General features: G+C 47.3%; 1 protein-coding gene across 2 annotated transcripts in view; it reads right to left on the bottom strand.

Annotated features, from left to right (window-relative positions):
* Positions 1-904: 904 nt before the first annotated feature.
* The window catches only part of SEC14L5 (SEC14 like lipid binding 5), a 45,652-nt gene continuing 20,835 nt past the window's right edge, over positions 905-25,721 (bottom strand). The window contains exons 7-16 of one of the 2 annotated variants that reach the window (XM_037029902.1): positions 20,435-20,547; positions 18,446-18,635; positions 15,784-15,872; positions 15,620-15,690; positions 13,982-14,153; positions 10,896-11,030; positions 9,816-9,950; positions 9,216-9,443; positions 8,041-8,201; positions 905-2,285 (exon numbers count right to left, since the gene is read on the bottom strand). In XM_037029902.1, the coding sequence (XP_036885797.1) occupies positions 2,174-2,285; positions 8,041-8,201; positions 9,216-9,443; positions 9,816-9,950; positions 10,896-11,030; positions 13,982-14,153; positions 15,620-15,690; positions 15,784-15,872; positions 18,446-18,635; positions 20,435-20,547 (1,406 nt within the window). In that variant the 3' untranslated portion in view covers positions 905-2,173. The remainder of the gene's footprint in view (positions 2,286-8,040; positions 8,202-9,215; positions 9,444-9,815; positions 9,951-10,895; positions 11,031-13,981; positions 14,154-15,619; positions 15,691-15,783; positions 15,873-18,445; positions 18,636-20,434; positions 20,548-25,721) is intronic. The other variant, XM_037029904.1, reaches the window with a different exon arrangement.

Here is a 25,721-nt window from a genome sequence, read left to right as displayed (position 1 = left end):
CAGAAGCCGCTTCTCACTCCAAGTCAAGGAAAGGCTTCTCCCTCCTTCACTGGGTGCTAGTCTTAGACAATAAGTGTGTAGGGAGTGCTAGGGCAGCTTACTCCAAAATGCTTCTAGGATAACACGTAGTTTTTAGAGGCAAGCTAGAAATTCACCTAAAGATAGTTAACAGTATTGCAACTTGCTCTCAGTGATAAATGGCTGGTCACATGGGAGCAATTCCTTTTGAGAATGTCTCCAATCTCCCTCTATCTCCCTCATATGTGCACACACACACACCTTCATGCAGAATGCAGTTCTGGATTTTGCTCCTGTACCTGAGAAGCAAGTGGAAAACTACAGAGGTGGACGAGGCTCCCGTGTGCGGGAAGAAGGATGTCTCCTTTCCTCAGCTCCGGGTTTGGGGTTGAGGTTGGTATGGAAGTAACCTTGCTCTAAGCTGCCCCACCATGCCAAGCCTGCAGGGAAGCAATGATCCCCAGGGTTCTAAACCCACCTATTGGGCAGGGCCCTGTGAGTCTGGATGTTGGCCAGAGACCACCTCCAACTGTAAGCAAGGTTACAGGGTAAAAGCATTGCTGGTCCTCTAGGCCCCAGACTGGAGCCCAGGCTGCCTGCTAAGCCATTTCAGTGAGGTCTGTCCCAGGCAGACAGGGCAAGCGAGTGGCGTGGGCTAGGGGTGGGTCTGTAGAGAGGGGCGGGGCCTGCCATGGCCCCATCCAGGGTAACAGCTATGTTTGCTACCTTCCTGTGACCATAGTGGTCTATTTTGCCAACACTCCCAAATGCCCAAGGGAAGCCATCAATCCGGATTTCTGGATGAAATGCCCCAATTTTTAAATCACTCTCTAGGCAAAAAATAAAACCACTAAAGGCAGGCCAGAGTGACCTCTGACCTGTTGTCTTTTTTGGAGGCCCAGGAAAGGAAAAGAGAAATGTCCTCAGGCCCCAAGGACACGCAACGCACCCACGCGGGGAATCAGGGAGTTTGTCAATACTGGAGCTGGTTCCAGGGGTCACAGGTAACCCGGGGGGACACACTGAAGTCACAGCCTCCACCCCACCAGTAGTCCTGATGGCAGATTGAGACCCTGGGTCCAGCTCGATGTGCAGCAAGCCCTCCCGGACCATTTTTATGTGGATCTCTATAACTTACAACAAAAAAGTCATAATTAAAGAGCACCCAGGACAGAAAGGGAGCTCCAGATGAGTGTAACAACAGCTAGAGCCGCCTCACCACGGCCTGAAACTTAGCAGAAACCCTGTGCCTCCCCCCCCCTCTTCAAGCTGAGGATGGTCGGGGCTAGACCTCCCCAGCCAAGCACTAGGAGAGTCGGTTTCAAGTCCAGGGTGGGCTGCTGCCCACAAAAAGCGAAGTCTGTAACTCATATAACTGTTCACAGTACCCATCTTGGGACATAAAGCAAAGCATGGAATCAGATGCTATGATGAACATTTGTCACTTCTGCCTGCCCAGTATTCTTTCCTCCTTCTCCTTGGGGGACCCCAATATTCCTAGAGGCCCCTTGTGCTTTTTAGGCCATGTGGTTGGCTCCAGGGACAAGCATGTGGTCCGTGCTGGACAACACTGCACCCTGCTCCCACACAGTAATTAATCCAGAGTGGGCATAAGACCCTACTGGCCAATCAGTGTTCTCCATTTCCTGGGCAACTGTGATTGGTTCAGGGACCAGGATGGAACCCAGGCAGGCTGATTAGACTCAGTTCTGGGAGGTTGGAAGAACTTTGGAAGAAGGAAGTTGTCTTCTGGAGCTGAGCTAGGAGGAAAGAGGGAAGGAGCCTCGTGGCAATGGGAAAGGCACCTGAGGAGGAAGGAGGCCATCCTGGGGAAAGCAGAGGCAGAAGTAAAGGAGGGGGCTGAGCCTCATGATATCCCTGAACCCCCAGACCAGGCAGATCTGAAGGTGGTCCACCCACTCCCTGGCTTTCTGTTACACAAAGTCCAAAGGAGTTGGTTCTGACTTAGAGGCTCCCACCACACACAGACCACAAGCTGAATCTTTGCTGTCAGCTGCAGACATCCCAACTTTGGCAGCATCCAGACCAGGGCAGCAGGCCCCATGGTCTCTGGTCATGCAGCAGGCTGGCTTCTGGTTGTAGACACTTGAGGACACGGTAGGCGAGTGGGCTTCCCCCTCGGTGCCCAGTCTGGCTATCTGGAGACCAGGGAGCTGCTGTGGGACTGGCCAGAGCAGGAGGAAGAGGTAGCAGCACTCAGCTGGGAGAAATGGCTGGTGCAGGATTCCAGGCTGGACATGGAGCCCCTGGGGAGGAAAGGCGCAGCATAAATATTACCTTCTGGTGGAGACACAGCCCTGGGGCTCGCACACATCGGTGGAAAAGCTGGTGACACTGCAGATGAGGCCCCAGGGCTCTCTCCAACAAGGCTGGTAAACATCCTCCCCCCCGCACAAAGGGCAAGTGCAGAGGGGAAAGCAGGTGAGGCCAAGATGAGAAACAAAGCTCCACCCATTTCCCTGCACCCCACATCCCCAAGCAGAGCCCAACCTGCCTCAAACCACTCAGAAGCTTCCCTAAACTGGGGACCTGGCACGGCCCAGAGGGCGTCCCGCAGCCTAGAGAGCCACCATTTCCACTCCAGCCTCACCCTCCGCCTCCTCTCAGCTCCTCGGACACACACCTCCCCCGTCTCAAGCATTTTCGTCTCTGTGCCTCCCGCCAGAAGCCTTTCTCTCCTACCCACTTTTTCCAGTTAACTCCCACCACAAACTTCAGAGTAGGGCCATCCAGAACTTTCTGTGATGATGGACACATATCTGTTCTGTCCACCACAGCAGCCATTGGCCACCTGGGGCTACTGGGCACTCCAAATGTGGCTATTGAGACTGAGGAACAGAATTTTTAATTTTATGAAATTCTAATAGCGAAGTTGAAAGTGCTACCTGTGGCTATTGGGTCGGACAGTGTGGCTTTAGGGCCTGGCTATGGTGTGGTCCAGGGATGGCACAGCACCACGGTTTTCTGGGGCTCGTTGGAGCACACACTCTGGGGCTGCCTTCTGACAAGTCCCACAGACGATTTGTGGGCACACCCCCTCAATCTCAACTCCAACGTCACTTCCCAGACACCCCACAAGCCCTGCCCCCGTGCCAGGCCCAGGGGGCTCTGTACTACGACAGCACCCTGCGTTAGGAACCCTAGCACCTCTTGGCCGTTGGACCTCGGATAAAGATCTCAGTCTGGGATACCTTCATGGCGGCCATCACTCTGCATAATGACACACAGGTGTGATTGTGTGGTCTCTTGCTCCATGACAACACACCTTTTCTGTCTGGTCCCCGATCCCTCAGGACCCAGCCCTGCAGCCCTGCACCTGCCCACTGAGAGTGCCCAGGAAACAGCCCTTGAACTGGTTCTCTCAGGAGGATAATGAGGGGCGGGGCCTCTAGGTTCCTCCACACTGACCAGACAGGCTGGTGAACAGTATCCAGCCCACTCCTCCACCCACACCTTCCCTGGTAAGGCAGCAGCCCCCAGATACCTGTGTCTACATGTCAGAGTTGCTCTGGCCAAAAGAGGCAACCTCCCAAAGAGGGGATCACCAGCCCTCTGCCACACCATGGAGATTCTATTTAGAGAAAAGATGCTGGCCAGTATGTCTCAAACTGGGCCACTCCTGCCCCTAGGATCCTTGGAGCTATGCCCAGGACATGGCTCCAGATGTAACACCCTCCTGGGGCCTGAGTTTGACTCCATGGTAAGGAATTTAAAGCATCGTTTTTAGTTTGATGTAGTGCCATTTGCTTCTTTTTGCTTTTTTTCTCTTGTGGAGGTGACATATCCAAAAAGATATTGCTAGACCAATGTCAGAGTTTACTGCCTATGTTGTCTTCTAGTTTTATGATCTCAGGTCTTATATTTAAGTTTTTAATACATTTTGAGTGGGGGGTTTTTTGTACACAGTGTAAGAGAGCAGTCCAGTTTCACTTTTTTTCATGTGTCTGTCCAGTTTTCCCAATATCACTTATTGAAGGGACTGTCATTTCTTCATTATATATTCTTACCTCCTTTGTCATAGATTAATTGACCATATAAGCAAGGGTTTATTTTTTCTATTCTGTTCCATTGTTCTATGTTTCTATTTTTTGTGCCAGTACCATACTCTTTTGATTACTATAGCCTTTAGTATAGTTCTAAGTCAGAGAGCATGGCAACCTCCATCTTTGTTCTTCTTTCTCCAGATTGCTCTGGCTATTTGGAGTTTTTGTGACTCCATATAAATTTCAGGATTATTTGTTCTAGTTATGAGAAGAATGTATTTGATTGGTATGAGAAGGTATGAATGTATGAGAAGGTATTTTGATTGGGGTGTGCCTTGAATGTTCACGTTGCTTTAGTTAGTGTGGCTATTTTAACAATACTAATCCCCAATCCATGAGCATGACATATCCTTTCATTTATTTGTGTCCTCTTCAGTTTTTTTTCTAGTGTCTCATAGTTTTCAGAGTGCAGGTCTTTCACCTCCTTGGTTAAATTTAGTCCTAGGTATTTTATGCTCTTTGATGCAATTGTAAATGGAGTAGTTTTCTTAATTTCTTCTTCTGATCATTCATTATTGTGTATAGAAACACAGTAGATTTTTTTGTATGTTAATTTTTATCTGCAACTTTACTGAATTCACTTATTCGTTCTAATAGTTTTTCGTGAAGTCTTTAGGGAATTTTATATATACTATCGTGTCATCTGCAAATAGTGACAGTTTTACTTTTTAATTCAGATGCCTTTTATTTCTCCATCTTGTCTTGCTATGGCTAGGACTTGCAATACTATATTGAATACAAGTGGTGAGAGTGCGGCATCCTTGTCTCTAGTCTTAGACAAAAGGCCTTCTGCTCTTCACCATTTAATATGATATAGGCTGTGGGTTTGTTATATATAGCCTGTACTATGTTGGGCTATATTCCCTCTATACTCACTTTGCTGAGAGTTTGTGTTATAAATAGACGTTGAATTTTCACAAATGCTTTTTCTGCATGTATTGAGGTGATCACATGACTTTTATCCTTGGTTTTATTGATGTGTTGTATCATGTTGATTGGTTTGTGGATATCAAACCATCCTTGCATCCCTGGAATAAATCCCACTTGATCATGGTGTATGATCATTTTAATGTATTGTTGAATTTGGTTTCTTAATATTTTGTTAAAAATTTTTGCATCTATGTCATCAGAAATATCATCTTGTAATTTTCTTTTTTGTAGTATCTTTTCTAGTTTTGGTATCAAGGTAATGCTGGTCTTCCTCTTCAATTGTTTTAAACAGTTTGAGAAGAATAAGTATTATTTCTTTAAATGTTTGATAGAATTCACCTGTGAAGCCATCTGGTCCTGGTCTTTTGTTTGTTGGGAGTTATTTTTATTACTGCTTATATTCTGTTGCAAGTAATTGGTCTATTCAGATTTTCTGTTTATTCCTGGTTCAGTCTTGGAAGGTTGTATGTTTCTAGAAGTTTATCCATTTCTTTTAAGTTGTCCAATATAATTGTTCATAACATTCTTGAGTGATCCTTTGTATTTCTTTTGGGTTGGTTGTAACTTTTATGACTTTATTTATTTGGGCTCTCTTTCTTTTTTCTTGATAAATCTGGCTAAAGCTTTTTTTAATTTTGTATATCTTTTCAAAGAACCAGCTCTTTCACTGATCTTCTCCATTATTTTTTAAATTTTGTCCCTATTTTGTTTATTTCTACTCTGACCTTTATTGTTTCCTTCCTTCTACTGACTTTGAATTTTGTTTGTCCTTTTCCTAGATTCCTTAGGTGTAAGGTTAGGTGTTTACTTGGGACTTTTCTTGTTTCTCAAGGTAAGCCTGTGTAGCATGACCTTCCCTCTTAGAACTATTTGTGATGCATCCCATAGGTTATGGGAAGCTGAGCTTTCATTCTCATTTGTGTCCAGATATCTTTTATTTCCTGTTCGATTTCCTCTTTGATCCATTGGTTGTTTAGTAAAATGTTGTTTAGTCTCCACATGTTTTTGTTTTTTCCAGTTTTCTTCCTGTAGTTAATTTCTAGTTTCATATCACTATGGTCAGAAAAGATGCTTGATATAATTTTAATCTTCTTGAATCTTTTGGGACCTATTTTGTGGCCTAATATGTAATCAGTCTTGGTGACTGTTCCATTTACACTTGAAAATCATGGGTATTCTGCAGTGTTTGGGTGAAATATTCTGTAATTATTGATTAAGTCAGTCTGGTCTAATGTGATGTTTAAGGCAATTGTTTCTTTATTGATTTTCCATCTGAATGATCTATTGATGTAAAAAGGATATTAAAGTACCCTACTATTACTGTCAGTTTCTCCCTTTGTGTCTGTTAATATTTGCCTTATATATTTAGATGGTCCTGTGTTGGGTGAGTAAATAAATATTTGCGATTGTTACAGCCTCTTCTTTGATTGACCCCTTTATCATCATCTAATGCCCTTCTTTGTCTATTTTTAGTCCTTGTTTTTAAATCTATTTTGTCTGAGATCAGTATTGCCTCCCAAGCTTTCTTTTAATTTCTGTTTTCAGGGAATATCTCCCTTCACTTTCAGCCTATGCATGTCTTTTGACCTGAAGTGAGTCTCCTGTAAACAACATACAGATGGGTCTTGTTTTTTATCCATTCTGCCACCCTGTGCCTTTTGATAAGAACATTTAGTCCATTTACATTTAAAGTAATTGTCGATAGTTGTGTTTTTACTGACATTTTGTTCATTGCTGTCTAGTTGTTTTTGTACTCCTCTTGGTTCCTTCCTTCTTCTCTTGATCTCTTTCCTTTCTGTTGGCTGGATTCTTTTAGTGTTTTGTTTAGGTTCCTTTATCTATATTTTTTGTGTATTTTTCACAGGTTTTTGGTTTGTGGTTACCATGAGGTTCATATATATCAATTGATATTACTCTGAAAGTAATATCATTGATATTACATTTTTACTCCCCAACTCCACACTTTGTTTTTGATGTTTGAGATCTTTTTGTTTTTGTATATAATGAGTATTCCCAACTATTGTAGTTATAGTTAATTTTGCTACTTTTGTCTTTTAACCTTCATACTAATTTCTTAAGTGGCTGATTTGCTTTCTTTATTCTATATCTGCCATTACCTGTGAGATATTTTTCTTTCACGATATGTTTTTATTTCTGGTTATTATGGCCTTTTCTTTTCTGGCTAAAGAAGACACTTTAACATTTCTTATAAAGCCAGTTTAGTGGTGATAAACTCTTTCAGTTTTTATCTCTTTATCTCCTCTTTAACCCTGAATGATCACCTTGCCAGCTAGAGTATTCTAGGTGGTAGTTTTCTTTATTTCAGCACTTTAAATACATCCTGTCATTTTTTTTTTTTTGACCTATAAAGTTTCTGCTGAGAAATCAGCCGATAGCCTTAAGGGGTTTTCCTTATATATGAATAGTTGTTTACCTCTTGCTGCCTTCAAGACTGTCTCATATTTTTACCTTTTGCCATTTTAATGACAGTATGTCTTTGGTGTGGGCCTCCTTGGATTCATCTTGCTTGGAACTCTCTGTGCTTCCTGCACCTAGATATCTGTTTCCTTCCCCAGAGGTAAAGTGACTCCCCTAAGGTCACACAGCAATCAGAAAGTGCTGGAAGTCTTAACTATTGTATTTCCCTGTCTCTCTGAAAGCATCACTTGGAAAGAATTGTCTGTGAGGCACTATTCTAGACAGTTCTAGAACAGTCCAAAGGCTGTTTCATGGAATTCTAGATGTAAGGGGAGGTCCAAATAGCAGGACCTCAGACTCCCCCCAACAATCAATCTAGTATGTTGGGCTTCTGTCCATGGTTTCATTTTAGGGGATGGTTCTTTAGCTGCGGCAGAGTTTGGACACAGCGTGTAATTTCTCATGCTTAGGTGCTGAACCACTAGAAAGTTCTAGCAATTCTAGGGCCCCACCCAGGGAGAAGCTCAGAAGCAAGCAGGGGAAGTGAATGCAATGCCCCTTTCTGCTTGGGGGCCCTTTCTGTCCAGGCCCCTCTCCCAGGCCCTCCTACCTGAATTCCTCAGAAGCCAGCACCTCGTAGTAGTAGAGGAGTTTGCACCTGGTGCCAGGGCTGTGCAGGGCTGTCAGGACATCCTCTACAACATTGCCAGGGGGTGTATGCATTTGCCACTGGAGCAGGTAGATGCCAGGCCAGCGGGTCACATGGGAGCCCTGAAACAGTAGCCATGCCTGAGGCTCTGGTCCTCCTGGGGACAGAGACCCGTTCTAAACCAGCCCACCAGCAAGTCCTTCCTCTAAGCCTCCCCAAGCCATCCTTCCACTGGTACCCCCATACCCCAGCAGCTGAGAGTCTCCCTTCAAATTTTGGGGAGGGGTTCAAGGCCTAAGGGGTGTGGCTGCAGGAGAGCAGAGGTATGGTTTGTTCAACTGCCTGGATTTAGTTGGGTTTTTGTTCTGTTGAGTGAGCCTTGCACACTGAGGAATTTTGGAGAGGGATTTGGGGTGGGGCAAGGGGGGAGGTCACAGGTGGTTAGTTTTTTGAGAACCAAGAGAGAAGAAGAAAAGGGGCTGTTAGCTGTTATAAGAAAAGCAACTTCAGAGAAGGGCTGGGATATTCAGGGGGATCTCAAGGGCCTGCTGGTGTGCTAGACTCTCCATGGAACCTTCAGTAAGATCTGTAGTACTCGCCAGTGCTTGAATGTGTGAGTGTGCATGTGTGTGCATGTGTGTGAGTGTGTATGTATGTGAGTGCATGTATGTGTGCATGAGTGTGTGTTTGGGGGCCTGTGATGTTTGACCTGCAAGCACTGGCCTCACGGAGCATATGGTATTGGTGGGGGTGGCTCACATTTGGTGTCCTGTCTCCATTCTGTCCCCAGACCTACAGTTTCTGTGCTGTGCTTGTGCTGGAACTTGACTGTGCATCAGAGATCACCAGGAGAGGGTGAGAGTTACAGACCCCAGGCCCCAAACCCAGAGGTTCTGAGCCACCCTGCCTGGACCTGCATCTCTAACTTGGGTCCCAGGGGATTCTGAGGCTGAGGTCCTGAGTTCTGGGTCCTGGAACTGCCGGGATCTGCTTTTCTTTTCCACCATCCCCCAGGGTCTCTGAGGCAGAGGACCGGGTCCTGTTTGTCTGGGGCTGTGCCCCAGAACCCTGGCACACAGTGAAGTGAACTCTCAGTCCTGCATGATGAACAAATAAAAGAATCAAAGAATTTGAACCTGGATGCTCTCCCCCTCCCGACAGATGAGGGGGGCCTCCACACGACTGTAATCTGCACCCAGGGTCCAGGCCTTGTTCATCAGCTGCCCACTGGCCCTGGCCGCAGGCTCCCAGGGGCATGGCTTGGGTGCCTGCTTGGTGTAGTACAGGCTGAACACCACGTCCCCTCGTAGGATGTCGAAATCCCAGGTGATAACTGACTCCCCCTCCAGAATCTCCACAGCAACCTGCATGGAGACAGGCAAGGTCTGAGAATAGATGGCCCCTCTATTTGAAATGCCCAAGAGGTCCCACCCTTCCTTGGGGCTGACCCACAGCCACTGACCAACAAACAAGATGGCACAAGAGGCTGGCAGGGCCGCTCTGTCAGACTCTGCACGTGCAGTGCTCCCCACGGGTCAGGGTGGGGTTGGCTGTGGCTGAAACAGCCTCTCGGCTTAGATTCCTGCCCACACCCCTCCACACAGGTTTCTCCTGAGAGCTTGCCCTCAGCAAACTGCCCACATGAGAACCCTCATTTCAAGCTCTGCTCTGGGGGACCCTGACCTATAATGACCGCCCCCCGCCCAGGGGGCCCTCCCAGGCTGGGGCCCCAGCACCTCGTGGGGGGCCCCGCGGAGCACGCTGGCCGACTGGTAGGTCTCTCTCCACTGGTGCAGCTGATCTGAGTGCTCCTGTTCCTCATCCATCAGATAGAGGGACTTGGGGACCAGCCCTCCTTCAGGGACATTACACTGGGGGACAAAGACAAAGGTGGCAGGTCAAGGCCCAGCACCAAAGGGCGCTCTGTGACCCCTGAACACACTTATAACAGCGATCTCAGGGAGCTCAGCACTGGGCTTCCTTGACGCCATTTAACCCCAGAACCACAGCAACGCAGTAGGAGCCGCTACCCTCCCCACTTCAGGAGCTGGAACACGGAGGCTCAGAGAAGGCAGGCAGCAGGAAGTGGCTGAGCCAGGGCAAACCCATGTCATCAGGCTCCCAGGTGCATGCTCCTGACCACTGCTCTCACAGGCCCATTTACTAAATACGTCTGTCATGCATACATATCACAGCAAGTAGAGAAAACAAGCTAGGTTGGCAAAAATTCCTAGGAAATCGGGGGGGGGGGGCTTTAACCCCAAAATCACGTGAGTGTGCTTTTTGGTATTGCTATTAGAGAAGGGAGAGGGGCCTGCCTTCCCACAGCCAGATGTGCTGTGACAGCTGTGACCAGGGTCATCCTTGCCTATCATCTCACCCCACAGGGGGGCAATAAAAGGGGGCTAGGGTCGCCTCCCCTGGAATCAGTTGCCCAGTCATCCCACACCCTGTGATTATGAGCTAGGGATAAGTCCCTTTGGGTATACTGGCTCTGGGTCCCAAACCTCTGGGACACTTGAGTCACATTCCCCTGCAGCAGAGGGTGCAAAAGGTAAACTCTGACTGTATCTTAGCAACCTAGACTGGAATGGGGAATACCGAATGGGTAAGGCTTTGACTGGCCTGGTCTCTGGACTTTTGGAAACTGCTTCTCTCTCGCTATGTTTGAAAGAACCAAGGTAAGGCCACCCTCCTTCAGAGAGGAGCCTCCCTTTGGGCAGCTTCTAAAACAGGCCCTGCCCCAGCAGTCCCCAGCTCCTCCAAGGCCACAGACGGCCCCCCCTTCCTCAAGGCCAGGGCTCCAGCAGCCTCACCACGCACTCTCCCCCGAGGAAGTCGGGGATCACTTCTTTGTCCAGGTAGTCCACAAGGCCTCCAGGGCCCTGGTAGTTGCTGCCACTGTAGATGAGGAACTTCTGCCTGGTGTTCTCGTTGATGAAGGGGCTGATCTGAAATGAAGGAGATGAGGAAAGATGGAAAAGTTGCTTTTTTATTGAGGTGTAACTCGCATATCATAGAATTAACCATAGTAAAGGGAACAATTCAGTGGATTTTCGTTCATTCACTATGTTTTGCAACCATCACGTCTACCTAATTCTCAGACACTTTCACCCCTCCCAGAAGGAAACCCCACACCCACTAGCACTCACTCCTCCCCTCCCCCACCAGCCCCTGGAAACCACCAGTATGCTTTCTGTCTCTATGGTCTTGCCTATTCTGGACATTTCGTATAAATGGATATGACATGAGGCCTTTATGTCTGGCTTCTTCTATTCAGCGTGTTTTCAGGGTGCATCCGTGGGAGGCGTTATCAGCGCTTCCTTTTTACGGCTGAATGCAATTCTACTGCATGAACAGCCATGTTCTGTTTACTCCAGGCAGAACTCCCACACCAGGCTCTAAGCTGCATGTCAATCAGGTTTTTCACAACATCTTCAATGCTGATGCGATGTCTGGTTCAATGAACAGGGAGGGAAGGAAGGAGGGAGGGAATCAAGAAAGGACTGAGGTGCCTGGCATGGCAGGACACAAGCCAGTTCAGCAAGGAAAATGTTACAGGCAAAAGACGGACTGGGAGTTGGGATCCCACCTGTGTGGTCATTCTCCTTCAGCCCCTACTCTGGAAGATAGTCCCCTGCTCCACCCGGCATGGCCAGGGGAGGGGGCAGCAGCAGGAGATGGGAGGTGGGTACTTCTCCCACTCCCCCCACCTCGGTGCCCCTGGGAGCCCCAGCTCCCACTGGCAGCCTCCACCCTCACCCCTGTTCCTGCTTGCCTGGGTTCTGGTAGCAAGGCCTGTCCCTCCAGCCCCGGGTGGTCAGGGCTTACTGCAGTGGCTAGTCCCCAGAGGCCTCCCCATCCCACCCTCACCTCAAAGCTGTTCTTTCATGTCATCCCACTAATCCTCCTTCCAGCCAGGACCCCAGCTGACTGCCTTCCACCCCACCCAATGGACATCCTCTTAGGAAACCTCCAAAAAGCAACAGGAATGTAATTTTTACAAAGATCAGGATGTTTCAGGATGAAAAGCTTTAGTAGCAGGTCCTGCCTGTCCCTTCCACATCTCCTGCTCCCCAGCTCGACTTTGACTTACCCACAGAAGCCAGATAACTTTCTGCCCCAGAAATATGTTCACAATCTCCTGCTGTCAACCGTCAAGGGCAACCTATTGTCCCAGTACAAGGTCCCATCATTGCCACAGCCTGGACTCGGCAGGCACTGGTTCCTGAGCATCTATCTTCCCAGCCTCCTCAGGGCAGCCGCCTCTTTGCTCCTTTTTCCTCCACCCCTTGGACTGGGGTTTCAGTTCCTCTAAAGCCCAGTCCTGCCTCCAGGCCTTTGCCCACGCTGTGCAGGTATGTGCTGCTGTACCCTTCCCTCTGCCCTTCCCTGCACGACTCCTGCTCCTTCCTCGGGTCTCAGCCAGAAGTTGGCTTCTCAGCAGGACCTTCCTTTGTTCCCCAATCTAAATGATCCCCCTGCATCAACCCCTACCTGGCTGGCATAGTGTCTCCAAGAACCCTGAATGTCCTCATGCCCTTGTCACAGGAAGCTGTGAAGCGTTTACTGTGTGAGGCTGTCTGGCTTCTCTCTCCCTATCCCACAACAGTGGAGGTGGGGGGGGGGGTGTTGCATGGAAACAGTAGCTGGCTGTTTTGCACTCTGAATCGCCAGGGCCTGGAAACATGCCTGGCACATAGTAGGTGCTTAGTAAAACACTGAGTCCATTTTAACTTCCAACCCTTGAATTTCTATCCTGGTCAAACCTCTACGTACAGCTACACTTCTTATGCTTTTGAGGGCACTGAGCATACACACACCCACGTCCTGGCACTGGGCAAGGTGCTAACTCTGAGTCTGTAGGAGAGGAAGGGGCCTAACACTGCACTGGCCTGGGACCCGCAGCAAGGCCCCAGGACTGTGGCCTCCAGCTGCAAGAGACAGCCTGTCAGTGGTTGTGAATCCAACGTGGCACATTGTGACTAGCCCAGTCGTGTGCATGTGTGTGTGTACGACACTTGAAGGGCTGCAACACAAATTGTATTTCTTACTGTAGGTTGTGAGCAAAATGTTTTAATATATACATTTTTCTAATCCCCACCCAAGGATATGTTTATTGATTTTAAAGATTTTTATTTATTTATTTTTAGAGAAAGGGAGGAAGAAAGAGAGGGAGAGAAACATAGATGTGTGAGAAATATATTGATAGGTTGCCTTTCGCGCACCCCCAACTGGGGACCTGGCCCACAACCCAGGCATGTGCCCTGACCGGGAATCAAACCAGCAACCTTTGTTTCACAGGCTGGTGCTCAATCCACTGAGCTACACCAGCCAGGGCTCAAAATGTTTTAATACCCCTATAGCACAACATCCCAGCACTCCTCAGAACCAGCTCTCAGGAATCCCAGGAAGCCCATACAATTCTGAATGTGACTCTAGTGTCCACAAAGCAGGACAAGGGATACATAAAATGTGCTCTATTCATACAGTGGAATACTATTCAGACAAAAAAAATGAAGTCCTGAGATATGCTACAATGTGGAAATCGTTCTGCTAAGTGAGAGAAATCTGGTGCAAAATGTCAACATTTTTGAGTCCGTTTATATGAAGTATCTAGAACACAGAAATCAATAGAGACACAAAGTAGGTTCATGGTTGCCGAGAGCTGGGGGGAGGAGGGAAGGGAGTTACTGCTAATGGTTTCCTTTGGGGTGATGAAAATACTGTAGAATTAGGTAGTGGATATAGTAACACCACCCTGCAAACATACTAAAAATCACCGAACTGTGTACTTTAAAGGGGTGAGCTTTATGGCGTATGAGTTAGAGGAAACGACACAGGGCAAGCAGGCAGGGCAGCTCACAGAGGGACCTCCTCCCCTCCAGGCTCCTGCTCTTACCAGCGTCCAGAGCACAGGAAAGACACGGGGGGCACGCACGATGAGCAGCCGCCCCAGGGTCTCCGGGTAGTTGTCCTCCACCACCTCAATTATCCGCAGAAAGGCCTTCACCCCCGGCCGCCACAGGTGCCGCATGTTGAGCCCCTCCAGGTCCACCAGGCAGGTCCAGGAGCTGCGGCAGACACGGGCCCCCTCACTCCACCTTGCTGGGCGACCTCTCAGGGCACCCATCACCCTCCGCAGGGACCCAGGGGCTGACGGACAGGGACGGACAGAGAGGCTCAGTGAGGCAGGTCTGGGAGCAGAAGGGGCAGGGGCCACAGGACACTCCTGGATCCTGCCGCCATGGCGAGGCCATGTGATGAAGAGGCTCAGAGCGTGGACTCCGAGGCTGAGCACTCGAATTGAAGTGTCACCGTCACCCTGGGCAACTTCCTGCTCACGGGGACAGTGGCAATAACATCACAGCCCCCAGCTCAAGCAACTGTTGTTAGGATTAAATGAGGTGGTAGATGTAAAGGTCTCTGCAAGGACAGGCCCATGGTACCCACTCAGTAAAAGCCAGTTACTACTACTGACTGTTGGGAAGATGCTGATGATGAAACAGAGCGTAAGTGCTAAGAGCTGGATTCAAATCCCTGCTTTGGCACCTGCTGTGTGGCCTTGACCAAGTCACTTAACCTCTCTGTGCCTCCATTTCATTAGTATGAATTCATCAGGCAAATGACCGTTTTACTGCTGTGCCAGGCCCTGGGAGCCTCCCCATGCCAGCCCCATTCCCTTCACCCTGCCAAACCACTGTAAGGAGCCCCTTTGTGACACCCTGTCATCTGAGCCGTCTGGGATGAATTCTGCTTCTGGCCAGGACCCTGAATGATCCATCCCCCACCCCAGTATATGTCCCCTTAGGAAAGCGCCGCAGAGCGAAGGAACGTAACTTGCACAAAGGTCAGGGCAATTTTGGATAAGGCTTCAGTAGCGGGCCCCGCCTTCCCTTCTTCCTGTGGCCGTGACAAGGACAGCCTGAATCAAGGGGCTCAGAAGAGCACCTGCTGTGTAGTAAGTTCTATGGGCGTTTGCATCATCATCCCTTCACCGTCACTGGTTCTGATCACCTGCAAAGACGCGCCAGAACTGGTGATGCTGTTGCCACTTTACAGAAGGGGGAAAGTGCAGAGCCTTTGGGGGCAATGTCACTGTGAGCACTGGTGGGGGAAGCTGAGCCCAGGCATAGAAGTTGGGGAAGGCAGAGAGGAATGGCGGGTTCCTGGATGTGCCGGGACAGCTGCGAGCCTGCGTGACTGGGAGACAGAGTGAAGGTGGTACTTGGGGTCGGGGGTGCGTCCCAAAAAGCAAAGGCCAGGGGGTATATGGCATGGCAGACCAAGTCCTTGAGCCTGAGCCAGACAGGAACAGGTTCAAATCCCAGCTCTGCCACTTAACCGGTTTAGCAACCTTGGAAGAGTATCACTACTTTGAGCTGCAGTTTCCCCTCCATAAAGAACGGGGACGATACAGTCCCTGCCTCACAGGGTCATTGTGAGAAGTAAGTGAGGAGGTTTCCGTGGAGTACCACGTTCTGTGAGCCTTGGCTGGTTTTACTACTTGGGGGAATTGGTCTCTCGGGGGAGTTCTTGCCTGATGGGACGGCCAAACTGTTTGGTGTTCCCTTCACACCTCTTCTGTCCTTCCTCGTTGACGGAAAGAACCTGCAAGGTAGAGAATGTTCTGGCCAACATTCACGTGGCTGCTCCGCCACAGGCAGCCCCCGGGGGCTCCAGGAAGCGGGGACCCCCACTCACATGCTGCAGCAGCGCCTCCTCCCCCACGGCCTTCATCAAGCCTTTGGTGTCCATGTGTCCCAGTCGCAGGATGTACAGGGGGCGGCCATCTTTGCAGAGAGAGGGGACGTTGTTCAGGGAATGCAGGGGAGAGGGCAGGTCAAAGTCATGATGAGCACTCACCCTCCTTAGAGATGAGGGCGCCAGGTGCAGCTCACCTCGGCCCAGTCCATCCACTACTTACTAATACCCTGCCTGTTCCCCAGAGGGGCTGGTACCACTTACGGTGAAAGAGACAGTACACGTGTTAAAGCATGCGGGCTTGTCCCGCAGCGGAAACTGGGTGAGGGGCATGGGGAACTCTGTAGGCCCTTTCACCTATTTTGAAAACCCAAAACTGTTCTAACATTAGAAGTTTAGTTTAAAACCTTTTTTTAAAAAAGAGGATATGAGCCATGTAATGAAGGAACACGGAGAGAACAGACAGAAGCTGGCTATTAGCTTTCTACCAGACAAAGCAAAAAAAGGAAAAATAAAGAATTATATACTTAATGCAGTCAATTCTTGTTATTCACGTTAGTTGTTTTATGAAGTCACCTTGAACATTGAATTAGCAAATACAGAACCACTGCTTCTAGGAGAAACACAGGGTCAGGGTTAGGTTCCTGTGAGCCTCTAGTCATAATGTTTCTGTCAACTGATCAATACCTAGCCTTGTTTTCAGTTTCTGTTTAAGGACACCTTATTTAGTACGCAGTGTGGAGTCAGTAACAGCGAACTCACAGCCAGCAGCACCATAAAGGGTGTCTGAATGAATCCCATCTAACCCATATGTGTTCTCTGTAAGACGCCTCGCAGCCTTCTTGCTCTTAGAAACAGGACACAGCACTTCTGCACTCTGCTTGGGGCCACTGTAAACAGCAAAATCACTAACCAGAAGCACAAAACACAAAAACCATGGCACTAAGTGGACCACACAAAGGACGCTCGTTTACAGTGTGCGAGCTGAGACAGGAAGGCAGGAAGACAGCTAGCGCACCCTCAGCTGGAGAAGTGCAGGTCGGGCAGCACGGATTTTTTTTGCCGCTCTGCACATGTCCATGGATGACCACAAAAGCTTCCTGAGTATTGATCTGGAGGCCATAAATAAATTTTAACGGGTAGGCAAATTCACAACTATGCCACACGTGAATACTGAGGATCGACTGTGTGTTAAAAGAATGTGTCCCAACCAGTTCTTCAGGAGACTCAAGCATTTGCTCGAATCAGCATACAGTTGATCACTAAACAACAAGGGTTTGAACTGTGTGGGTCCATTCATCTGTGGAATTTTTTCAAGCAATATACAATTACCCCTCCATATCTCTAGGTTTAACACCCAGGGAGCCAGCCAACAGCAGATCCATGGTCCGTTGTTGGGAATAGGTGCATGCAGAGGGCCAACTGTGTGCAAGGGACTTGAGCATCTGCAGATTTGGGTGTTCTCAGGGGTTCCAGGAAACAGCCCCCTGTGGATACCAAAGGATGGCTGTAGTTTGGTTTGGGGGAAGTCAAAAGCTATGTGTGGAGCCCTAATCAGTGTGGCTCAGTTGGTTAGGTGTCACCCCCCAAAGGGAAGGGTGGCCAGTCAGATCACATGCCTGGGTTGCAGGGTGGGTCCCTGGTGGGTCGGGGCACATAGGAGAGGCAACCAATCAATGTGTCTCTCTCACATAAGCGTTTTTCCCCCTCTCCCTCTCTCCAAAAATAAATAAATAAAAATCTGTTAAAAAATACATACATGTAAAAATACAACTATGTGAGGGGGGTCAGCATCTCTGACCCCTGCATTTTTCCAGGATCAACTGTATATGAATTTTTATATACAGAACATTGAAAATCATAATAGGCACTGGCTTCAATGGCAAAAGAGCAAGAATCACAAGTACGCTCTCACCATGGAAGCGTGGGTGGCATCAATGTGAAAAAGCCACACTATTTCTCCTGAGCCACCCAACCTAGCGATACTTGTCTGTCCCCTTGCCCCCACACCAGCCTGTTTTCATAACAAACTTTATTATAACAGTAAAATCAAATACATTTATAGTGGGTTGAATCATATCTCCCCCAAATTCATGTCCACCCATAACTTCAGAATGTGGCTTTATTTGATAATAGGGTCTTTGCAGGTGTAATTAGTTAAGGATCTCCAAAGGAAATCATACTGGATCAGTGTGGGCCCTATACCTAGTGACCGGGGGTCTTCATTAGAAGAGGAAAGGACACAGAGAGACACAAGGAGGAAGGCCATGTGAATACAGAGGCAAAGACTGGAGTGACGCCGTCAAGCCAAGGAACACCTGGGGCCACCAGAAGAGCTCTAAGAAATAAGGAAGGACTCTCCCCTAGTGCCTGCAGGGGGTCAAGGCCTCACCGACACCTTGATTTCAGACCTGGGGCCTCCAGAACTGGGGGAGAATACACTTCTGTTGTTTTAAGCCACCCAGTTTGAGGCCATTTGCTATTGCAGCCCCGGGATACTATTTGCCTGAAGCCCAGCTCTGCCATCTTCCCAGTTGGGTTGTCATCTCCGGATGTCCACAAGAGTCAAAGGAAAAAGTAAGAGGGACGAAAAGTGGGGTTCAAAGTGCATTCGGCAGTGACCGAAGTGTGCCCTACCCATGGTGTAGGTCAAGGAACGCACCTATGTCCTGGTAGTGCCAGCCCCCGGCATAGAACTCCTCCAGGAGGGCAGGGGGGTGCCAGGTCTGAAGGAGGAGATCCACCTGGTGCTGCTTTCGCCAGCTCAAGGACTGGCACAGCATCTCCCGGGCCTTGTCTAGGTGGAAGTCACGAGCCCGCAGGAACCGGAGGATGTGCTGATCTTTGGGAATCTGAGAGAAGAAGGAGGAGCAACCCGGAGAACAGTATTTCCTAACCCAGCAGATAAAATTATGGAAAATGAGTCACTTGTCTCATCTACACATACTTAGCTGAGGAAAAGACCAAACGCATCCCCAAGCCAAGGATTGCTAGCCGCTACCGGAAGCCAGGGGAGAGACAGAACAGATTCTCCCCCAGACCTTCTGGCAGGAACCAACCCTGTTCTCACCTTGGGCACAGACCTCTGGCCTCCAGAAATGGGAAAGAATACATTTCTGTTGTTTTCAGCCACCCAATTTGTGGCATTTTGTTTCAGCAGCCCCAGGAAATTAATACACCCCTCTTAACAGTTTATTATAGAAAGCTAATAAATAATGCCCCCCCCCTTTTTGTGCCTGTTGTTCAAGCTGCATTCCTGCCACATATAATCCAAAAAGCCTAATAGCTGAGGCGACAAGCTAAGACCCCAACAGCTCTTCTTCCTTCCCTAGGGTATCTGTCAACAGTCAAGGGAAAGCCAACTCCAACCAAAAGCACAGTTTACTGGGTGCTCAGTCTGAACTAGACAGGGCTCTAAGCGCTTTACATGAAATCCCAATAACTCACTCTGGGAGGTGAGTGTTCATGTTTTCCCCATTTTACAGATGAGGAAACGGGAGCAGACAGGTTACATCACAGCTCAACACTAACTCCCTGGTCTGCTCCCCAAAGTGGGGAGGGGACGGTAGGAGAAAGGGCCAGCAACTCATGACCAAGCAGGAAGTTCTTATCCAACAGAGTTGAAGGTCAAGTTCATGGTAGAGACCCAAATGCATTGTGGGCCTTTGTGTGATAGGGCTTAGAGTCTAAAGCAAACTCCACATGCAATCAAAAATCAACCCTTGCAACTCACTAAATCTCTTTTATTTATATTTCTAAGATTTTGTTTATTTATTTTTAGAGAGGGGAAGGGAGACAGAAAGAAAGGGAGAGAAATATTGGTGTGTAAGAGAAACACTGATGTGAGAGAGAAACATTGATCAGTTGTTTCATACATGCCCTGACCGGGGATTGAACCCACAACCCAGGCATGTGCCCTGACTGGGAATCAAACCGGTGGCCTTTTAGTTTGTGGGACAATGCTCCAACCAATTGAGGCACACTGGTCAGGGGCATTAAATCTTTTTTTAAAAGAACTGTGTGCATGGTTATGTGAACAGCAGTAGTTGTCAATTGGGGGTGACTGTGCCCCACAGGGGACATTTAGTGACACCTGGAGCCATTTTTGGTTGTCACACCTGGGGGAGGGGAGCTCATGGGGGGAGCTCACAAGTGGGTGGAGGTCAGGGATGCTGCTCAAAGCACTACAGTGAACGGGATGGCCCCTGCCAGAAAGAACTGCCTGGCCTTGCCCTGGCTGGGTGGCTCAGTTTGTTGAGCATTGTCCTGTACGCCAAAAGATTGTGGGTTTGATACCTGGTTGGGACACGTACAAGACGCAGCCAATAGATGTTTCTCTCTCACATCTATGTCTCTTTTTCTCTATCTTCCTCCCTCCCTCCCCCTCTCTCTAAAATCAATAAGCATGTCCTCAGGTAAACATAAAAAAAGACTGTCCACCCTCAAATGTCAACAGTGCCAAATCAGTGATAACGCACAGCACACATTGTAGATAAATGAGACTGTATGTAATGAAAAGAAGGCAAAATCTAAGTATACAGCATTGCTAATTACACAAACTTATTTTCCTGACCCTTCCTCCCATCGCCTGAGGCCAGGCAGCTATAACTAAGTATGCGTCTGCTCCAGCAAGCCCCAGCCCTGCACCTACCTTGCCTTTGTGCGTCTCCTGCAGCCAGTGCCGAAGCTGAATCAGGCAGCTCTCCTGCATGGGCGTGAGATGGCCCAGGCACCTCTCAATGTAGTCTGCATCCAGCTTGTCCCCTGCAGGAGAAGAAGAGGAGCTTCAGGACACGAGGGAGGTGCTGTGCCTCTTCACCGCCGTGTCTGCCCTTCTGGAACCTATTCCTTGCTGGCCACCTTGGATCTGAAATGTAATTCCAAGCCACAGGGTAGCCCTTTGACCGGATGAAAGTCCCACGGGCTCTAGGTCCTCTAGTCTTTTCGATCCATAGCCAGGGTGGTTCTGAAAACTCATGCTGGGACAAGCCTGAATCTCACAGTGGCAAGTGATATGTCCCCTTAGACCTTCAGAAATGGAAATAATCCCCATCTTCTAGAGCTGACCCACCCTCTGAATATTTTTTTTCCATCCCCCTTTTCCTTTTTGGCAAGGATTAGCTTGTTCTCTATATCTATGGGTCTGTTTCTACTTATTTTGTTTACTCATTTGGGTTTTTTTTAAGTTCCACATAAAGTAAAATCATATTTGTTTTTCTTTGACTTATTTCACTTAGAGTAATACCCTCTAGATCCATCCATTTTGTCGTAAGTAGCAATATTTCATTTTTTTATTGCTGAATAATGTCCCATTGTATACATGTACCACATCCTCTTCATTTGGCTACCTATAGACACTTCGGTTGCTTCCATATCTTGGCTATTACCAGTGATGCTGCAATGAACATAGTGCATATATCCTTTCAAATTAGTGCGTGTTTTTCCTTCAGATAACTACCCAGGAGTGGAATTGCTGGATCATATGGCTGCTCTATTTTTAACTTTTTGAGGAACCTCCATACTGTTTTCCACCGTAGCTGGGCCAGTCTGCGTCCCCACCAATGGTGCACGAGGATTCCCTTTTCTCCACATTCTCGCCAACACTTGTTTATTGATGTATTGGTGATAGGCATTTGACAGATATAAGTTGATATCTCATCGTGGTTATTATAAAGATTTCATTTTTAAGATTTTATATAATTCATTTTTAGAGAGAGGGAGAAAAACATCAACCGATTGCCTCTTGCATGCCACCAAATGGGGACGTGGCCCATAACCCAGGCATGTGCCCTGACTGGAAATCGAACCGGTGACCCCTTGGTTTGAAGGCTGGCACCCAATTCACTGAGCCATACCAGGCAGGGCTCATTTATGAATATTTTCTACCATTCACTAGATTGTCTTTTGTTTTGTTGATGGTTTCCTTTGATGTACAAAAACATTTTTGTTTAGGAAACATTTAGTTTCCTTTAATGCAAAAACATTAAACATGGGATAGAAGTCCCATGTGTTTGTTTTTTCTCTTGTTTCCTTTGCCTGGGGAGACATGAGTGTATAGCCAAAAACATATTGCTAAGAATGATGTTGAAGAGTTTATGCCTATGTTTTCTTCTAGGAGGTTTATGGTTTCAAGCCTTACATTTAAATTATTAACCCATTTTTAGTTTATTTTGTGTCCGGTGCAGAAAAGTGGTCCAATTTCATTTTTTGCTGGTATTTGTTCAGTTTTCCCAACACCACTTATTGAAGAGATCGCCTCTACCCCATTGTATATCTTTCCCTCCTTTGTTGTAGATTAATTGACCATACAAGTGAGGATTTCCTTCTGGGCTCTCTATGCTATTCCATTGATCTATACATCTGTTTTTACGAAAAGTGTCATACTGTTTAGGTTATTGTAACTTTACAGTATAGTTTGATAGAGGAGGCATGATGCCTCCTGATTTGTTCTTTCTCAAAGTTTATGTGGTTATTTTGTGGTCTTTTGGGGTTCTGTATAAAGTTTAGGATGAGTGGCACTAACTCTATGAAGAGTGTCACCAACATTTTAACAGGGAATGCATTGACTCTGTGGACTAGTCTGCATAGGGAGGACACTTTAACGATATTAATTCTTCCAATCCATGAGCAAAGTATATCCTCCCATTTGTATTTTCAATTTACTTCTTCGATGTCTTATAGTTTTCTTACAGAGTGCAGGTCTTTTACCCCTTTGGTTAAATGTATTTGTTTTCTTAATTTCTCCACTTCATCGTTTGCTAGTGGTGTAAAGATTATTAACAGTATGACATGCATCACCTCAGTGAGTTCTGCCACCATCCTATGAGATGTTCCCACTTTACAGGAGACAAAACTGAAGCTGAGAGAGGTTAAGTGAACTCAAGCGTGTAAATGTATGTAGTGTGCTTGGCATAATAGGAGGTTGATAAATACGTTTCTTTTGCCTTCCGACCACCCCAAGCCCTTTGTGGGGTGTGAGGCTTTTGGTAGGCAGAGCCCTGACCCCAAAATACAGCCCACAGCTGCACAGATCATTTCCACTGTTCAGTCCCATCTCACACAGTTGGGCTGTTTGGGGTCTGTATGTGCTGACATTTAGAGGCTGGTACTCCAACCTGAGGTCCTATTGCCTGACCTTAACTTTTGGGGTGGCAGATGCTGGCATGGTGAGGCATCTCAGGGTGTTAGCCTCACAGCAATGGATAGAGACACCTGTAAAAAGCAGCCTCATGGGCATGGCTCATTCTTTTGTGTGCAGATAGCACAATAAGAAAACAATAGTTCCTTTAAAAACAAAGGCTGGGGCTGGGGGTCATGCCATCTGCTCTACGAGGCATCTGTGTAACCAGAGGCAGAAGGGATACTAGAAGTGGGTAACTCTCCAGACCCAAAAACACCCACAGAAAAATCAGAAGCAGAGATACTGGAGGGGAAGGGAGGCCATGTGGGGAGGGGGTGAGCAAGGAAGGGCTGAGGTAGAACACACAAGGGAGGCAGGAGATACCAGCATTCTTCCAGCCTCCAGGCGGCTGTGAAGGCCTCTTTCTCCCGAACACAAAGGTTCAGTGATTCAGAGCAGGGTGGAAGGGGCATGACTGGGCCTCCCACCAGCCCTCCTGAGTACCAGCCCTGCTTTGGACAGCACAGAGGCAGAAGGAAGGAAAGGCCTGTGTAAAATGGGAAGGGCACAGGACATGGCCCACAGAATGTGTGCACGAGAAGGGGTAGAAGTGTGGTGTTATTTTTTTAAATATTTGTTAAGATTTTATTTACTTTTTAGAGAGAGGAGATGAGAGGAAGAGGGAGAGAAACATCGATATGTGGGAGGAAACTGGTTGTCTCTTGCACAGCCCCAGCTGGGGACCTGGCCCACAACCCAGGCATGTGTGTGCCCTGACTAGGAATAGAATCAGCGACCTTTCACTTCATAGGCCAGCACTCAACCCAGTGAGCCACACCAGCCAGGGCTGTAAGAAAAATTGTTAGTATTTTAAAAGTTTGTGTACAATAGTGGGCAGCTACTTGGTGCAGAATAAATCATTGTTCAACAAATGAATTTTGTTCTTCCCAAACACATCCCCAGATGTGGTTTTGGTTCCATGATCTATCTCTACATTGGCAGCCCCCCCCCTTCAGTGCCCCTCGGGGGGAGAAACTAACGTGTCTCAAGCACAAGGGCACGTGGCTGAAGCTGGATGCACGGGGGGGGGGGGGGGGGGGGGGTNGGGAGGCGGGGGGGGGGGGGGGGCGGGTTATGGTTTTGTGCCCTAGGTTTTTCCCCTCAACATTATGTTGTGAATATTTTCCATGTCAATAAAAGTCTGAAATATGACAAAGGGCTAATTGCCTTAATATGTAAAGAGCTCCCATAAAGTAGTAAGAAATTAATGGGTACATAGGAAAATGGACAAAAAAAAAAAAAACAAGAAGAGGGCCCTGGCTGGTGTAGCTCAGTGGATTGAGTGCAGGCCTGCGAACCAGACAATCGCAATTCGCTTCCCAGTCAGGGCACATGCCTGGATTGTAGGCCTGTTCCCAGCAGGGGACGCATGAGAGGCAACCATACATTGGTATCTCTCTCCCTCTCTCCTTCCTTTCTCCTCTAAAAGATAAATAAAGAAAATCTAAAAAAAAAAAACAAGAAGAGAGATTCACAAGTAAGCTATTGGAGTCACTAAACTCCAAGTGTATGAAAAAATATACTTGACCTCCCTCACAGGAAAGAAGGAATCACCAATCTACTAATGTCCACTTTTTGCCTTTCAGAAGTTTATAATGTTTAATACCAGTCTCATGAGGAGCTGTGGTGAAGTCAGGAATAGACAAAGCTACACACTTTTGGTGGGACATCGCCTAGTACAACTTCCTTACAGACCTAGTTAGTAAATCTTCCAAAATTTCAGTTGCACATAACCTTAACTCATCAATTCAACTTTTTAAATTATATGCTATGTATATACTCACGCAAATATTTTTAAAAACACAGCTATACCACATTATTTGTATTTTTTAAAAAATGAAAACCTGCCCTGGTCAGGTAGCTCAGTTGGTTAGAGCATCGTTCTGATACGCCAAGATCATAGGTTCAATATGGTCAGGGCACATGCAAGAATCAACCAATGAGTGCGTAAATGAGTGGGACAACAAATTGATGTCTTCCTCTCTCTCGCTCTCTCTCTCTCTTCCCCCTCCTCTTCCTCCCTTCCTCTGTATCTTTAAACTCAATAAATAACATTTATTTTAATTGTTTCTGAAAAACATGAAAACAATTTAATATCCATCACTAGGGAGCTAGCTAAATAAACTAATTAAAAATAATCAATAGTAGGTTCCCATTTGGGGGCACACAAGAGGCAACCACACTCAGCATTTCTCTTTCTCCTTTCCTTCCCTTCCCTTCTCTCTAAAAATCAATAGATAAAGGTGCCCTCTTAGCGCAGTACGCAGCGCGTCAGTCTCATAAAAATCAATAAATAAAATCTTTAAGAAAAAAATAATCAATAGTAATTGCTTCTTGGCCTTCTGCCTAAGATCAAGTGAAATAATCAATAAATTTTTATTAATAAATAAGCTGTGGTGTAGCCACACCATGAAATAGTTCAAAGAGCTAAGACACACGCACTGACATGGAAAGCTATTCAAGAAACATTAGTAAGTGAAAGAAAAACAAAGTAGCAAATAGAATATATCATGTGCTCTCATTTGTTCAATCTAGGTTATACATGTATATATGCATACATGTATGTGTGTATACACATATGTACATGTGTGTACATATAGATGCCTAGATAGTTAAGGAGAGCAAAGGAGTCTTACTTCCTACTTGACATCTTCTGAGCAATCTGAATTTTTTCCACCACGATCATGCATCACTCATATAATTTAAAATAGTAATAAAACCAGAGAAAAGGGGAGCCCTCCGCCACCAGATCAGGTCA

The sequence above is a fragment of the Sturnira hondurensis genome, unplaced genomic scaffold, assembly GCF_014824575.4.
Source record: "Sturnira hondurensis isolate 20B ecotype Veracruz unplaced genomic scaffold, ASM1482457v3 Scaffold0020579, whole genome shotgun sequence".
Classification (NCBI taxonomy): Eukaryota; Metazoa; Chordata; class Mammalia; order Chiroptera; family Phyllostomidae; genus Sturnira; species Sturnira hondurensis.
This window is presented reverse-complemented; position numbering and strand designations above follow the sequence as displayed.